Source organism: Mirounga angustirostris, unplaced genomic scaffold (genome assembly GCF_029215605.1).
Source record: "Mirounga angustirostris isolate CCGP_5_RB_7025 unplaced genomic scaffold, mMirAng1.0.hap1 SCAF_7, whole genome shotgun sequence".
Lineage (NCBI taxonomy): Eukaryota > Metazoa > Chordata > Mammalia > Carnivora > Phocidae > Mirounga > Mirounga angustirostris.
The window spans coordinates 97,136,073-97,153,160 of NW_026991715.1; the positions used below are offsets into that span (position 1 = coordinate 97,136,073).

The following is a 17,088-nucleotide window of genomic DNA, read 5'->3' on the forward strand; positions in this document are numbered from 1 at the left end:
GCAGTTTCACTATGAATTTTAAATTTGGTTCCAATTTCATAAGATGGTCTTGTGGCTACATCCTTAGAGTCTTCAGCAGGCAGGAGGGACTACGGCATTTTACGAAGCTTTATAAATAGAAACAGTGTTATACTTAAAAGGGGGACAGTGGCCTTTACCAGCTAAGTACCATGTGCCTTACAAAACCAGCCCCCCGGCAGCTGAAATCATTAGAACTCATTTAGTCTTGGGCCCTCTGTAGGTTTGACAAAAAAGGGTTGTGAATGCAATTTCTATCCCTAAGGATAAAAAAAGAGGTCAAGGAGTTTTACAAACAATATGTCCTATAAACCCCTGAAGAACCATGAATTACATTTATGAAGTTAAATGTCATTGAAAAATGACTCAACCATGAAACTGACATGAAAACATGGCTGACTTAAACTAATATGTCAATTCCTCGCTCATCACCTTCCCACTCCCCCAGACATCATTGAATGAAACCTCGGGAATCCGTCCTTTCATTTTCTTGTGCAAATTTGTTAATAGTACAACAATGTTTATGCAGCAAAAATGGAGGATGGCAACTATTGATTTTGTTGCCATGGTCATTTCAGGTCAATTGTTTGAACATTATGACTATGATGAATATCAGAAATAAAAAAGCTAAATGGAAGGAAAAGTGCTGATCCAGACTTTCTGATTCCATTTCCTATTTTGAAAACAGCATATGAATCACCTCGGTTCATTCTTTTTGGGTAGCAGAAATCAATAGAGGAGATTTCATCCTTTCATAATGATCCACATGGCTTCCTTGTTTTGTTGGATGGTTAATTCATTCGGAACATTTAAATAGGACGGGTTCGGAGAGTAAGAAAGTTGAGAAATCACTTGAAATTCTACTCATATAGATATGCGCAATCTTTACTGGAGGGAAAAAATTCTAAGACGGGCAATGTCATTGCTCTATCATTTCATTCTCGCCAAATGATGTATGCAAAAGGTCGTTTTAACCTTTCTTGTCATATTATTGGCCTCTCCCATGTTTTCGGCAAATGCAGCTTTGCCTTCTGCAATCCATTTATCTTTAAGAACTTTAACCTTTCAAGCAGGGTTATTAAATCAGTCCTTCTTCCATCCAAACTCCCAATTTGGTTTTATGATGCAGATGGAGGGAGGCTACCTTTTATAATAGAGGAAAAAATATATAGAGTGTTGAGCAAATGAAAATCTGGGGGTCAGACTTCTGGGTCCCATTAAGGGCATTACCACTGATGTATTGGAAAATCTTAGAAGAATAATGTCACGGAAGCGGCCTCTTTGTAGCCAGAGTTCTAAAAACTATGAAATGGGAGATTTCAGAAGGGGAACTTTTGTATGTTACTAAGGATAAGTTACTGTCATTACTTCGTGGTAAAGGCTGTAATGATTGGTTATGTTTTACAGGACACTGGAGATCCATAACTTAATGGGATGTGAAGTCAGATCCACTCACACCTGAGAACCTCATAGCACCTGAGGTCCCTTCTTACAGCTTGGCAGTGAGCAGCTGAGAGAGAACACAGGATATGGCACCTAACAGAGTCTTTTCTCAGGGGGCATCCTGAGTGGTACCCTCAAGCTGTTTCACATGGGGTAGGCTGTGGGGTTCACTGTTTCCCTTAGTTTGTTGGGAGAGTTGACACTTCTTTTTTCATTGGGAACATGGGAGGGAAAAGGGCTGTTTGAGTTGTATGGGGATGTTTGCCCAGGGGGCCTGAAGTAGAGGAAAGCTGCTCAGCTGGTAAAGAACAATTGAGCCAATTCAAAGCCTGGGGAGTGGGCCGGGGATAGACAGCACCTAGGCTCCTGCCTTCCTACCAACTCTGCTTGATACTTCATATAAAGAGAAACAATAGATGGACAACCGGAGACCATACTCTGGAAGTGCAAATATAGAAGGGGACGCTGATAGGCAGTTTGGCGGGGTTCCCTTGCCTTATATGTCCCAGCACTTTGGTACCAAATAACTCTTCTGAAAGCACTAACCAGAGTGACTAGGACTAGTTGAAGCTGGCTTCTGATCACATCCGGAGAGGAGCTTTCTTTATCCCTGCACTCCCCGCTCCATGCCCCCTTCTTGATCACCAATCTCATCTCTGATAATGTTTTTCAGACTGGATTCAGCTGATTACATCCCTAACTTTTCCCCATGGGTGCCAGAGGCCACCTCAATGCATGCTATACTGAGTTCTTCAGAATTCACCAAATTCCAGTCCTGTGTTACACCCCCGCCCTCCTCTAATTCTGTGTGATTTAGGTAGTCAGGATAATGTGACCTACAACGTGCCTAAATGACATGGGTGCCTATCATCTTTCAAGTCTGACTGCTTTCTATTGACATTAATTTTTGCTAAAATGTACACAGACATATGTGGGCACTAGATTCCTGGGGACAGTTAAAAAAAAAAGTCTATAGGGAAGACAGGGAGATTAAGGATTCTTGTGGTTTTTTTGTTTGTTTGTTTTGTTTTGTTTTCTGGATAGCTTTAGTAATTCCCAAATCAGAGGATTTTAAATAAAGCAAAGAAAAGAGGAAGGAAGATAGGAGAAGGGGAAGAAAGAAAAAAAGGGAAAAGAAGGAGCAGGAAGGGGAGGAGGAGTTCCAGGCAAAGAGCAGAAAGACAAAGGCAGAGAAAGCAATTTAAAGAGGAAAAGTAGCTAATTAACATAAAGAAGGGTAAAACAAAGCATTCCTTCCAGAACCACTCCACAGGCCTGTGTTTTCTACAGCTTTAGAAGTCTACAAAAGCCAAGGTGTTTGAAGTTCTTTGTGCAAAACCCTGAAGTTTCCTTTGCAAAATGCGGAGCCTTGGACTGGGCTCATTAGCAAAAGTCTGGGCCTGCAGACGCCTCCCACCTCAGCTGCTGCCCAGGCTGGCCCTGCGGCGCTTACCTTCCTCACAGTGCTCGCCTTTGTAGCCAGCTGAGCACACACAGTTCCCATCAATGCAGGAGCCGTGGCCCCCGCAGGAAGGATCGATGCACTGATTCATGGGCACATCACACTCGGCTCCTTTCCAGCCGCTGTAGCACTGGCATGTCCCTTTAGAATACTGTCCGTTCCCACTGCACAGGACAGGGCAGGCAGCTGCAAAAACCAGAGACAGAGCACCAGGTCACAGGGGGGAGTGCCTGAAGGGCTGTGTCCATCTAAGAAGGTAGAGCCCAGCTGGCATTTCAGCTTTCCTTGCAATGTTCTAGGCTGGGGACTCAGGTCATGGAGGTGCACAGCCGACTTCAAATAAACGGTAACCATCACAATGACAACCACAAAAATGCTACTAATAACAGCAGCGGCCACCAATTCTATGCTTGTTATGTGCCAGGCACAGCATCGAATGCTCTATGTGCAATTTATTACTTAACCATCGTAATTATTTGATGAGGTGGAGGCTAGAATCCTGATGCCCATTTTATGCATGAGGTACAGACTGGTCAGGGTAGGTGGCCAAAGTCACAAAGCTCAAAAGAGGGGGAGCTCCCTTGGAAAGCAGGTTGGCCCAACTTTCAGCTGCACCCTTGACAAAGCTATAGGGACACACACGTAATAATCGTAATAATCAGTGGCACAGGGAATCAGATCCCATTTTGCTGAGTATTTTGCCCTCTGGTTAGACGGCTCCTATTCCTCACAAGCTGATGTCCATTAAGAAAGGAAAGGGATGGGCCACGGTTGACACACTTAATCTCTTTATGCCTTAGTTTCCTTATCTAGACCACAAAGGGATAACTTTGCCTTCCTCAAAGCATGACATGTGTAATAAAGTATAGACTAAATATGCCTAGACTATTAAAAAAAAAAAGCAAGAAGGGGAGGGCAGGCGGAAGACAGGAAACCTCTAGTAGTTCCTGTCTCGGCTGGGACTCTCTGGCATCCCTCGATAGGAAGAAGGCTGAAAATCAGTGAGGACCGTCTGGTATGAGATTACCAATGGTATTCAACAGTTTCGCCTTAATCATGCCAATTTACCCCTTTTAGAGAATAAGAGTGGGATTATTAGTGGTCACCTTTAGGCTTTGGGCTTTACGTTTCAGAATCTGTTTGTAAAGAACCTAAATTTCCAACTGGGTCTCTCATTTGGGCCTAAAAGGAGGATACGACTCCCTGCTAGGGAACTGGCACTCAGAGACCTTCAGGAATGACCAACAGGGGTGTTTCAGTGACTCCTGGTTCTCGCATGATTTGGAATGCACATATACATGTGTGCATACAGCCTATGCTGTGTCCCTGTCCTATGAAGCAGTGGCACATCTAATCAGATCACTCTGCGGTCAGTGGTGCCACACTGGCTCATCAATCATCCCCTGTTGTCAGGTTTCTGTCTCGTTTTTATAATAATTAACTTCCCTTCTGTGAGTGTCTAATTTCCCAGAGCTCTAGTAAACTCCTTGAGGACAGGACCATGTTCATCACTGTTGATTTCCTTTCAGCTCTGCATTCATCAATGCTGACGTAAGTAAATATTTCTCCTATGTTCCTGATATTTAGAGATCCTCAAATAGGGAGGTTATGGGCAAGCGCTAAAAGGACATTTATGAAAAATGTGGAAGCAAAACAGTTTCTGGAGTAGACCTCATGCTGCACACACAGTGTCTTTTTCTGGGGGAAGTGCATGTTTTAACTTAACTGTAAACTGACTTGAAACAAAAACATCTCAACAGTTGACATATGATTGAAGGATATCCTCCCTGAAAACATTTTATAATACAACAGTTGCGAAAATTATTTAGGATATAATTCCCAGTAGAATTCTTATCCTTCTGAATCTACCACAGGACAATAAATAATGAGTTCAAAAGTGAGAACATCAAAGCCACATATTGAATTTTGGATAGACTCTCCTTAAATGTAGGGAGCATGATTTCTATCCCCAGGAGACATAAGCAGAGATCTGGACAGAGTTGCTACCCATACTGATGGTCTAAGAGAGGGCAGAAGAAAGCTTTGAACCCAGGGTGCCCAAAATTCAGGTTAGGGACTGTTCAAATATGAAAAGCATGAGAAAAAGTATGGGCTTTTGCCAAGTTTTGGGAGGGCTTTGAAGACAAAGTAAATTTGTTCCATGTCAGTGTCTCACAGAACATGCTAAGCTCTATGGCAGGAATGGCAAATGTGTGCACACGAGCTACTATTCTCCCTTCCTGCACCTCTGCAGACTTCATCAAGTGAGCATGATCATGGCATCTTGTCACCCAGAGCCTAGACAGGGCCTCAAAAACTTCAATGCAGTGCCCAGGATGAGACCTGCAAGAAGGCAAAGTTGGCATTCGAGAGAAAATCCACTTTCCATTTCTGATCTAGGTAACATTAAAGGTATCTCTTCTACTGGAAAGACTAGAATTGGCATCATTTCCTACCGCACTTCTCTCGCCCACTGATATAGGAAACTAGTGAGAAGGGCAGCCACACATGTAGTGAAATGAGCTTCTAAGGCTGTTTCTGACTTGAGGATTCTATATCGGACAAGCTGCCATGAACAGCAGAGAAAGTTACATCAAATCACCACCACTGGTCTCCCACTGCACCTTCTTTCCTCTCAAAGAGTAGAAGAGGGTAGAAAGTAAGGAGCCTGTCTTTATTAATTGATAAAGTACAGTTATAATATTTATTCATATTGAAACTATTTTTCTTCTGCATAAACTCCATGTGGCAAAAAAAAAAAGGATTGTCTAAAAGGTAAGAATGGATTTTATTTAAAACCAGGTGCCTGGGAAATCAAATTTAAAATGTGACCTACTTAAAATACTCAGGGGGAAAAAATGGAGAATAGTGAGGTCAGAGAATTCTCCACATTCTAAATGCAGCCTTCTTTCAATATATTTGCTGTGTGCTCACCAGGAGTGTGGTAACAAATGCAAAACTCTGTGGTGTTCTCTGGAAAGCGGGGCACTGGATGGGCTTGGCTGATGCCACATAAAAAAAGTAGAAGCAGGGGCTCCTGGGTGGCTCAGTCATTAAGCATCTGCCTTCGGCTCAGGTCATGATCCCAGGGTCCTGGGATCGAGCCCCGCATCGGGCTCCCTGCTCAGCGGGAAGCCTGCTTCTCCCTCTCCCACTCCCCCTGCTTGTGTTCCCTCTCTCGCTGTTGTCTCTCTCTGTCAAATAAATAAAATCTTTTTTTTTATCCCACTCCCCCTGCTTGTGTTCTCTCTCTCGTTTGTGTCTCTTTCTCTGTCAAATAAATAAATAAAATCTTTAAAAAAAAAAAAGTGGAAGCAGCTTAAAGAGGAATGAATTTCCCTAGTAATCCATTTGCCATTGGGGCAGAGTACAAAAGCCAGAAGCGAGCCTTCTAGTGGTCGCTGGGCTGACCTGCACGGAGAGCACCATCCTTCAGGAGTAAGTGACTCATTCTCAGACATAACTCAACCCAGAGCCTCACAGTATGTAAGGCTCAGCCTGATCCTCATTTGAGAGGCTGAATATGAAGTGGGGACCTCTTTTGTATTCATAACTCTTCTTGTATTTTTACTATCACTAAATCTACATGATTTTTTTTCTGACAGGTTATAGGACAAACAACTCCTGACTCCACACACCCTGCCCAGAGGTAACATAGAACAGAATTGGAAAGAGCAAGGATTTTGGTGTCATAAAGATCTGGCTTTAAAATCTGGCCTGTCATGGACCAGTTTCGGGATTTTGGTCAGATTACTGCATTTCTCTGAGACCCAAGTTTACCTTCAAAATATTGTCTTTCAGAGTTGAGGGAGCATTAAGTGTGATTACGTGTGCAAGGACTCAGTAGCTGACACACGGTTTACGATGAACAGATGTTCCCTCTGGAAATTCCAAACTGAGTCTCCAAATGGACGCAAGGGTTAATAACGCTAAAAATGCAGTATGTCTCAGATGTACACATGCATGGGCACATGCACTCACACCACACACACACCACCACCACCACCACCTCCCCCATAAGATTTTCAAATAATACTAATGGAAAGAGCTCATCTCCTTCCCCTAATCTTCTCTGGTTGCGGGTGGGAGGTAGTTCTGGAATCACATGTGGCGTGTTTTACGTCCCTGCCTCTCTCCTCTTTCTAAGGCTTACAGGAGCAGCACAGTGCATTCAAGCTACTATTTAAAATTAATTAAAATGTTTGTATAAAGTGACTATTCTCGTTTTACTAAATCTAGTAGATGGAAGCTCTAAGACTCACGCAGAAGGAAAATAAGTTACCATCGCCACTAACAACTGACAAGTTAACAGACTGATGACAAAAAAGAAAAAAAAAGAGAGACACAATTTAGATTCACCTAAATGGTGTAAAACTCATTTTAATGATCAAGCTGGAGCTTTTTTTTTTTTTCCCCCCCTCTCCCAAAGTTCTCTGTGAGGGATGAAATGAATTATCAGTGTTATTTACTCAGTGGGAAGTAACAGGACAAGCCACCCGGGTCTGCTGTTTTAAGTAAAACAAGTCCCATCTACTTGAAGCTTGCAGTAGAGGAAATACCTGGAGAAAATGTAAAGATGTTGAAAAAGCTGAATCATAAGGCAGAGGGAAAATATCTGCATCTTGCCAAGTCATTTATAGGCAGGGCTAGATGTACAGAGGGAATTTCAGATATTGTGCCTTTTAAAAATTATTTGAAATATGATTGAAAGGCTCTGTGGAAAAGAGACTTGAGAATACTTGAACCTAGTAATCTGGGTAAGTTGTCAAAATAGCACTAACAATTGGTGGCCTTATTTCCCAGTTATTCAATAAATATTTATGAATAACCTAATATGTGCTAGTAGCTGGGTTAGGTGGTAGGAAAAAAGTGTTGTAGAAATAAGGATGCCTTGATTCTCCTGAAGCAATTGAGGATGTAATATTTGGGTTACAAAAGCAAAGCAAGCAAAGTTCAGTGTCTTTAATATCAAAACTGGTGTCCCATTGTCTTTCTTGATTGTAGAATTAGCTTGGTGCTGAGCATAATGTGGTAGGAAAGATAGGTTTCACTTCTTGCTAGGTCCCTGCAAATGGCAATATATTTGGTAGACAATAAAGCTTAACATCTACTGAACATGTATTCAAAAATAAATTCCAGAGTGATGTCACCAAGATGGTGACACTTCCTTGACTTTGTTCTCTTTCACAGGAAGAACAACTAACAACTATTCATGAACAAGATACCACTGAGAAAATCCTAGAACATGGGGGTGAGGCTGAAGACCCTCCTGCAGCTCAAAGACAGATTGCAGTAAGAGGTAAAATAAATGGCTACATTTGACTGCATTGTCTCTCCCCCATGCCAGGGCAGCACTACGTGGAGACATTTCCCTGAGCCTTCAGCTCCTCCAATGGGAAAAAAGAACCCTGGGGGAACAACCAGCCCCATACCCCACCATTGTGGGTTGCTATGTGGGAGCCCTGACTCTGATCTCAGGGGAACTGCAGGGCGTTGCAGGGGAATCCCAACCACTCAGGATTGCAGGGGAATCCCAACTACTGGGAGTCTGACTGCGAGGGAGCATGGGGATGGATCCTGGCAGACCAAGTTCATACCTGCAGCACCCAAAGCGTATCCCAACCAGCAGTTTTGTTCATCTACAGAACAAAGGTGGGGGTGTACTCTGATCAGGGGACTTGGTGGGATGCAGACCTGCCTGATTTGGATCTTTCTTTCTTTCTTTATTTTTAAAGATTTTATTTGACAGAGAGAAACACAGCGAGAGAGGGAACACAAGCAGAGGCAGAAGGAGAGGGAGAAGCAGGCTTCCCGCTGAGCAGGGAGCCCAATGCGGGGCTCAATCCCAGGGCCCTGGGATCATGACCTGAGCTGAAGGCAGACGCTTAATGACTGAGCCACCCAGGTGCCCCTGATTTGGATCTTTAAAAGAGGAGTTTTGTGGGCTCTAGAACCTAGTTTGCCCATACCCAAGCAAGGAGCTAAATCATAGCCCTACCCACTGTAGGGAGAGAGTCTTCCAGCCCCATCTGACCAGAAGGGCTGCTGACAACTCCTGGAAGCAGTGTAGCCCAATGGTGCTTGAGTTAAGAGGCAGACAGAAAGAGCTGACTGCCCCCAAAGCAAAGCTAGTACAAGGCATGGAGGGTTTCTGTGCTATGCACAGGTAGAGGGATTAATTCATAGCCAAGGCTGAAGGTAGCTCTCAGGCCCTCCCACCCGGAGAGTCTGTTTGGATATCAAGAGTAGCCTGGAGTAGTCCTTCCCCCTCCCACCCAGGCAAGGGGGCCGAGACATAGCGCCACACACTGTGGAGTGTGACTTTTGGCCCTATATGCCAGGGCTGGCAAAAAAACTGTGAAAGCTGCACGGCCCAATGGCGCTAGAGCTGAGAATAGGGCAGGCAGAGCCAGCAGTTTGCAGAGCAAAGCCAGTAGACCTGTTTGGCCCTGGAACTTGGAGTACAAGTCAGCATGCGTTAAGACAACAAAGAGTTTTACTGGTTTTAGAGCATCTTCCCTCACAGTGCCCTGGCAGGGAATCTAATTTGTAGCCCTGCTCATTGCTGAGTACAACCTTCAGCCTGTCTGACCAAGGAACCTGACCAGAGCACATAGGAAGCTACATAGCCCATTCAACAACCCTACATACAGTGGCATTTAAACAGAGAGCATAGCCTGTGGTTTCCTTTGTTTGTAGAGCAAAATGAGTGGCCTCATATGACTAGAGAATTCAGTGAATACCCTGGCCTGATTTGAACTCCCAAACAATGAACTGTACAAATCTTGGGTCTTGGTCTGCTGCCCTGACTAATTCATAGTCCATCCATTACTGACTATAATACCTGGTCCTGACTATTTATTAAGCCTGACCAGAGAATCCAGGAAACCATGGAGCCTATCCTATAGCTTCACTTGGGTAGAGAACCAAGCCAGCAGTCATATTCAACTGTTCTCAGCCTTGTCCTTAGGGCTCAAATAGTTGCCTTGCCCCCAAACAGACCATAATAGCAGGCCCCACCTGCCCAAGAACATTACCACTAGACACACCCAGAAAGCCAAAATGAGCTGTTGAGGAGCTGTATTTTCCAAAGCAAACCTGTAAAATCTGGAAGAAGAGTCCCATTACTCAAATGGGCAGATATTAACATAAAGAATCAAGGACCACAAAAGAATCAGGTAAATATGACACTACTGAAGGAAACTATAAAATTCCAGTAACTGACCCTAAGAAATGGAGATGTATGAACTGTCAGACAAAGAATTCAAAATAATCCTCTTAAGGAAGTTCAGTGAACTATAAGAAAACACAACTAAGTGAAAGTAGGAAAATGATGTATAAGCAAAATGAGAAGTTTGGCAAGGAAATAAAAACCATCAAAAAAATTCCTCAAGTTGAAAAATACAATAACTGAACTGAGAATTCAATAGAGAGTTTCAAAAGTAGAGACTTGACCATGCAGAAGAAAGAATGTATGACTTGGAGGATAGAACACTGGAAATCACCCAGTCAATGGAGCAAAAAGAAAAGAATGAAAGAGTGAAGAAAGCCTATAGGAATTATAGGACACAATGAAAAGAAACAATATTCACATTATGGGAATTCCAGAAGGTGAGAAACAGAGAACAGAAACTATACTTAAAGCAATAATGGCTGAAAACTTCCCAAACCTAGGGAGAGAAATGGACATCCAGATCCATGGGACTGAAAGAACCAAAAATAGGCTGAACTCAAATAGGGCTACACTGTGACACATTAATTAAATTGTCAAAAGTCAAAGACAAAGAAAGAATTTTAAGAGCAGCAAGAGAAAAATCGAAGTTATATACAAGGGAATACCCATAGGACAATCAACTAATGTTTCCATAGAAACTTTTCAGGCCAGGAGAAAATGGGATGACATATTCCGAATATCAAATAAAACTGTCAACCAAGATTTCTATACCTGGTGAAGCTGTTCTTCAGAAACAATGGAGGAATAAAGACCTACCCAAATAAACAAAAGCTGAGGGAGTTCATGACCACCAGACCTGCATTACAAGAAATGCTAAAGGAGTTTTGTGAGTGGAAGTGAAAGAATGCTAATTAACATCATAAAAACATAAAAAGGTAGTGTAAATTTCACTGGTAATGGTAAATATATAGTTAGATTCTGCAATATGGTAATAGTGGTGCACAACTAACTTATAACTCTAGCTCTAGTTCTAAGTTATGCAATATAAAAAACATGTAAGCTGTAATAGCAATAATCTAAAATGTGAGTGGGAAAAGTGTAAAATAATGAATTTATTAAAATTAAGTTGTTAATAGTTTAAAATATGGTGTCATAAGTTTAAAATATTTTATGTAAATTCCACGGTAACCACAAGAGAAAATCTTCTAGTAATTACACAAAAGAATACAAGAAATAAATCTAAATATACTGATGTCAAAAGACAACAAAACACACAAAAAAGATAGCAGGATAAGAAATAAGGAACAATGGATCTATAGAACAACCAGAAAACAATTAACAAAATGGCAATAGTAAGTGTTTACTTGTCAATAATGATTTTAAATGTAAATGATTAAAATCTCCAGTCAAAACACGAAGAATGGCTGAATGGATAAAAAGATAAGATCCAACAACATGCTACCTAAGAGACTTGTGTTAGCCTCAAAGATACAGAGAGTGAAGGGATGGAAAAAAAGACATTTCAAGTAAAAGGTTACAAAAACAACAAAAGGCAGAGTAGCTACACTTATATCAGACAAAAGAGACTTTAAAAATGATAAAAAGAAACAAGGGAAGTCATTATATAAAGGGGTCAATACATCAATAAGAGAAAAACAATTGTAAATATTTATGTGCCCGACATTGAAGCACCTAAATATATAAAGCAAAAACTAACAGAGCTAAAAGGAGAAATAAACAGTAATACAATAATAGTTGGGGACTTTAATACCCCATTCTCAACAATGGATAGATCATCCAGACAGAGAATCGATAAGGAAATAGCTGATTTGAGCAACACTATGATCAAATAGACCTAATAGACATATACAGAAGCTTCTGTTCAACAACAGCAGCATATATGTTCTTCTGAAGAACACATAAAACATTTTCTAGGATAGACCATATGTGAGGCCACAAAACAAGTCTTAGAAAAAATCAAGAAGATTAAAATTATACCAAGAACCTCCCAAACCACAGTGGCATGAAACTAGAAATCAAGAGCAAGGGGAAAACTGGAAAATTCATAAACACATGGAAATTAAACAACATCTTCCTGAACAAACAATTGATCAAAGAAGAAATTAAAGGGGAAAAAGATTTCTTGAGACAAATGAATATAGAAATAAAACATACTGGAACTTATGGGATGCAGCAAAAGCAGTTCTAAGTGGGAAATTTACAGCAATAAATGCCTACATTAAGAAGCAAAAAGAGCCCCAATAATCAACATAACTCTATGCCTTAAGGAACTAGAAAACAAAAAAACTAAGCCCAAAGTTAACAGAAGAAAAGAAATTGTAAGGATTAGAGAAGAAATAAATGAAATAAGAGAACAGAAAAACAATAGGAAAGATTAACAAAATTAAGAGTTGGTTCTTTGATAAGATAAACAAAATTGACAAACCCTTAGCTAGACTAACCAAGGGAAAAAAAAAAGGATCCAAATCAACAAATTGAAAAATCAAAAAGGAGACATTACAACTGATAACACAGAAATACAAAGGATCAGAAAAGGCTACTATGAACAACTATTCACCAACAAACTGGACAACCTAGAAGAGATGGAAAAATTCTTAGAAATAAACAAATTACCAGTAAGGAGACTGAATTAGTAATAAAAAAAATCTCCCAATGAAGAAAATCCCAGAACCAGATGGCTTCATTGGCTAATTTTACCAAACATTTAAAGAAGAATTAACACCAATCTTTCTCAAACTCTTCCAAAAAATTCCAACTGGAGATCCTGTTTGGGAAACTCAGAGTAGCCTGGAGTGGCCCCTCATCTTCCCACCCAGTCAAGGGGGCTGAGAATACATTTTATAGGCTAGCATTGTCTGATACTCAAACCAGAAAATAATCCTACCAGAAAAGAACACTACAGGTCAGTATCCCTAATAAATATAGATGCTAAACTCTCACCAAAATACTAGCAAACTGAATTTAGCAGTACATTAAAAGGATCATTCACCATGATCAAGTGGGATTTATCCCTGGGATGCAAAGATGGTTCACATACATCAACCAATTAATGTGACACATTACATTAATAAAAGGAACCAAGGGGCGCCTGGGTGGCTCAGTTGGTTAAGCGACTGCCTTTGGCTCAGGTCATGATCCTGGAGTCCCCGGATCGAGTCCTGCATTGGGCTCCCTGCTTGGCAGGGAGTCTGCTTTGTCCTCTGACCCTATCTCCTCTCATGTGTTCTCTCTCTCTCAAATAAATAAATAAAAAATCTTAAAAAAAAAAAAAGGAACCAAAATAATACCACATCAATAGACACAGAAAAAAGCATTTGACAAAATTATCATCCATTCATGATAACTCTTAACAAATTAGGCAAAAAAGGAACATATCTCAATATAATAAAGGCCACATATGATGAGCCCATAGCTAACATCATAATCAATGGTGAAATGTTGAAAGCTTTTCCTCTAAGATCAGGAACAAAACAAGGGTGTCCACTCTCATTACTCCTATCCAACAAAGTATTAGAAGTACTAGCAAGAACAATCAGGCAAGAAAAAGAAATAAAAGGCACTGGAATTGGAAAGGAAGAAGTAAAATTGTCTCTCTTTGCAGATGACATGATTTTATACAGAGAAAAACCTTAAAACACTCAACCAGAAAACTTAGATCTAATTGACGAATTCCATAAAATTGCAGGATACAAAATTAACATACAAAAATCAGTAGTATTTCTATACACTAACAACAATTTTTTTGAAAAAGAAACAAACTAATGCCATTTACAATAGCATCAAAAACAATAAAATACTTAGGAATAAATTTAACTAAGGAGGAGAAAGATCTCTATTCTGAAAGCTACAAGACACTGATGAAAGAAATCAAAGAAGACACAAATAAATAGAAAGGTATCCTGTACTTATGGATTGGAAAAATTAATATTGTTAAAACATCAGTTTTACCAAAAGTCATCTATAGATTCAATGCAGTTTTTATCAAAATTCCAACGGCATTCTGGTTCACAAAAGACCACAAATAGAAAAAGAGATCCTGAGAAAGAACAAAGCAGGAGATATCATACTTTTTGGTTTCAAGCTATACTATAAAGATATAGTCATCAAAACAGTATGGTCCTGGCATAGAAGCAGACACATAGGTCAATAGAAAGAATTGTAGAGTCCTAAAATAAACCCAATCGTGTATGGTCAACTAATATTTGGCAAGGGAGCCAAGGGCATTTACTGGAGAAAAGGTGGTTTCTTCAATAAAATGGAGCTGGGAAAATTGGATATTCACATGTAAAAGAATGAAACTGGACCCCTCTCTTACATCACTCACAAAAATTAACTCAAAATAGATTAAAGACTTAAATGTAAGACCTGAAACTATGAAACCCCTAGGAGAAAACATAGGAACAAAGCTCCTTAACATGGATCTTGCTAATGATTTTTTTGGATATGATACCTAAAGCACAAGCAACGAAATAAGAAGAAACAAGTGGACTACTTCAAACTAAAAAGCTTCTCCACAGCAAAAGAAAACCATCAACACTGTGAAAGACAACCCTCAGAACAGGAAAAAAAAATATTTGCAAACCCCATGTATCTGATGAGGGGTTAATATCCAAAACATATAAGGAAGTCATACAACTCAATAGCAAAAACAAACAAAAACAAAAGCAAATAACCCAATTTAAAAATGGGCAAAGGACCTGAATAGGCATTCCTTCAAAAAAGATACACCAATGGTACATGAAAAGATGCTCAACATCACTAGCCCTTAAGGGAAATGAAAATTAAAGCCACAATCAGATATCACCTCACGTCTGTAAGAATGGCCATCATTAAAAGATAAGAGCTAACATATGCTGACACAGATGTGGAGAAAAGGGAACATGTGTGCACTGTTGGTGGGATTGTAAATCGGTATAGATCCTAAGGAGAGGAGTATAAGGATCCTCAAAAAATAGAACCACCATGAACAGCAGTTCCACTCCTGGGAATATACTCAAAGTGAACAAAACCACTAACTCAAAAAGATATCTGCACCCCCATATTCATAGGAGCATTGTTAATAACCGCTAAGACATGGAAATGATCTAAATGTTCATGATGGGTAAACAAATAAAGAAGTTATGGTGTATATACACAACGGAATATTATTCAACCATAAAAAATGAGGACATCCTACTATTTGCAACAATATGGATGGAACTTGAAGGCACTATGCTAAGTGAAATGTCAGATGGAGAAAAACAAAACTGTACCATCTCATCTACATGTGGAATCTGAAAGACAGCACAACAACAGACCAAACTCATGGAAAAAGAGATCATCAGACTTGTGGTTACCAGACGTGGGGGGGGTGGATTGGAGGAAGGTGGTCAAAAGTTTCAGTTATAAGACAAATAACTACTGGGGCTATAATGTACAGCATGAGGACTGTAGCTAGCACTGCTGTATGATATATAGGACAGTAGTGAAGACAGTAAAATTCTAAGAGTTCTCATCACAAGGAGAGAAACTTTTTCCTGTGTTACCGTTCTTTTCTTTTTATGAGAAAGACATCTATATGAGGAGATGAATGGTAGCTGAATCTACTGTGGTAATCATTTCACAATCTATATAAATCAAACCATCATGCTGTATGCCTTAAACTTATACAGTGCTGTATGTTAATTATTTCTCAGGAAAACTGAAAAAAAAAAATTCCACACAGATTAAAGATCTAAATAGAAAAAAAAAGCTACAAAAGCATTAGAAAAAATAGTGAAGACTAATTTTATTTTCTTGGGAGGAGGATATGTAAGGAAGACAAATTCTAGAGATTGAGGAGGAAAAGAAGATCAGGTTTGATTACATTTGATTTACATCTTCTATACTACAAAGAATGCCCTAAACAAAATTAAGGGATGAGCAACCTCAGGAAGAAATATTTTTAACACATTTTACAGAATAAAGTTTGCTATTTGAAATACATAAAAAGCTCTTACAAATCAGTAAAAAGTGACGAATGAATGAAAACCTGGGCAAAGAACATATAAATAGAGATGTAAACTGCCAATAAAAGTATGAGAAGACACACAGCTTCACTAGCAATTAATTAAGTATAGATAAAATAATGAGAAATAATCCTTGGCTTATTAGATTGGGGAAAAAAAAAAAACATTCAAAAGACTGATAACCACCAAGACTGCCATGGCTGAGGGGAAATGGGCTCTGTCAAACACAGCTGGTGGGGGCCGAAATGTAAACTAGCTCTCTGGGGCTGGGGATAATTTGTCACCGTCTGGATAGCTCCCTGGCTCACTGTGCCCAACCGAGAAGCCTGTTGACCTCCATGCCTCAGTTTTCCCTCCCTAGTAAATGGGCAGGGCGATAAAGGGCTCTTTGTGTAGGAAGAGTGAGGAGGCTGGAAAATAAAAGTTAGGAACAATTATAAAAGTACAAATGCAAAGATCACCAGCCATTCTGATCACGATGGTCACCTCTGACCCAAAGAGCAACCCCCACTTCCTGCCTGGAACATTCCAATGCTAGTTGGTCTCAGTGGGGGCAAGATCCGGCAGGACCCCCATGAAGAGAAGAAGAAAGCAGAGGGCACTTCTGACAGACAGCGGCAGAGTCTTTGCCTCAGAGGGCCAAAGTTCAGGTGCACCAACTTCCTCGTTCCTGTTCTGTCAAATGGCACATTAATAAGCAAGAAAGCGATTCAGGGGAAGAATTTCCAGAAGGACAAAAAACTCATCAGGTGTGTCAGATCTCTGACATTCAGGAGCCATGTGGGGAAAGACGCACACGCTGACTTAAGCACGAAAGTATGGATGCTTTAATTAATCCGGGGTGAATTTAATTGCTTTAGTTAAGTGGAAATCGGGTTAAAAATGATGCAGAGCATGCTGGGGTGTGTTAAAAACATGACATATGAGTTGGATGAATCGATAAATTAAAAGTGCACAGATGTTTTAATTAAACCCAGGGAAGT

The 17,088-nt window shown here is 40.3% G+C and overlaps 1 protein-coding gene across 3 annotated transcripts in view; it reads right to left on the reverse strand.

The window, feature by feature from the left end:
* The window catches only part of TENM2 (teneurin transmembrane protein 2), a 926,033-nt gene that overhangs the window by 145,218 nt on the left and 763,727 nt on the right, over positions 1-17,088 (reverse strand). For all 3 annotated transcript variants that reach the window (XM_045901687.3, XM_045901680.3, XM_045901693.3), the window contains one exon: positions 2,915-3,109. In XM_045901687.3, coding sequence (XP_045757643.1) covers positions 2,915-3,109 — 195 coding nt within the window. The remainder of the gene's footprint in view (positions 1-2,914; positions 3,110-17,088) is intronic.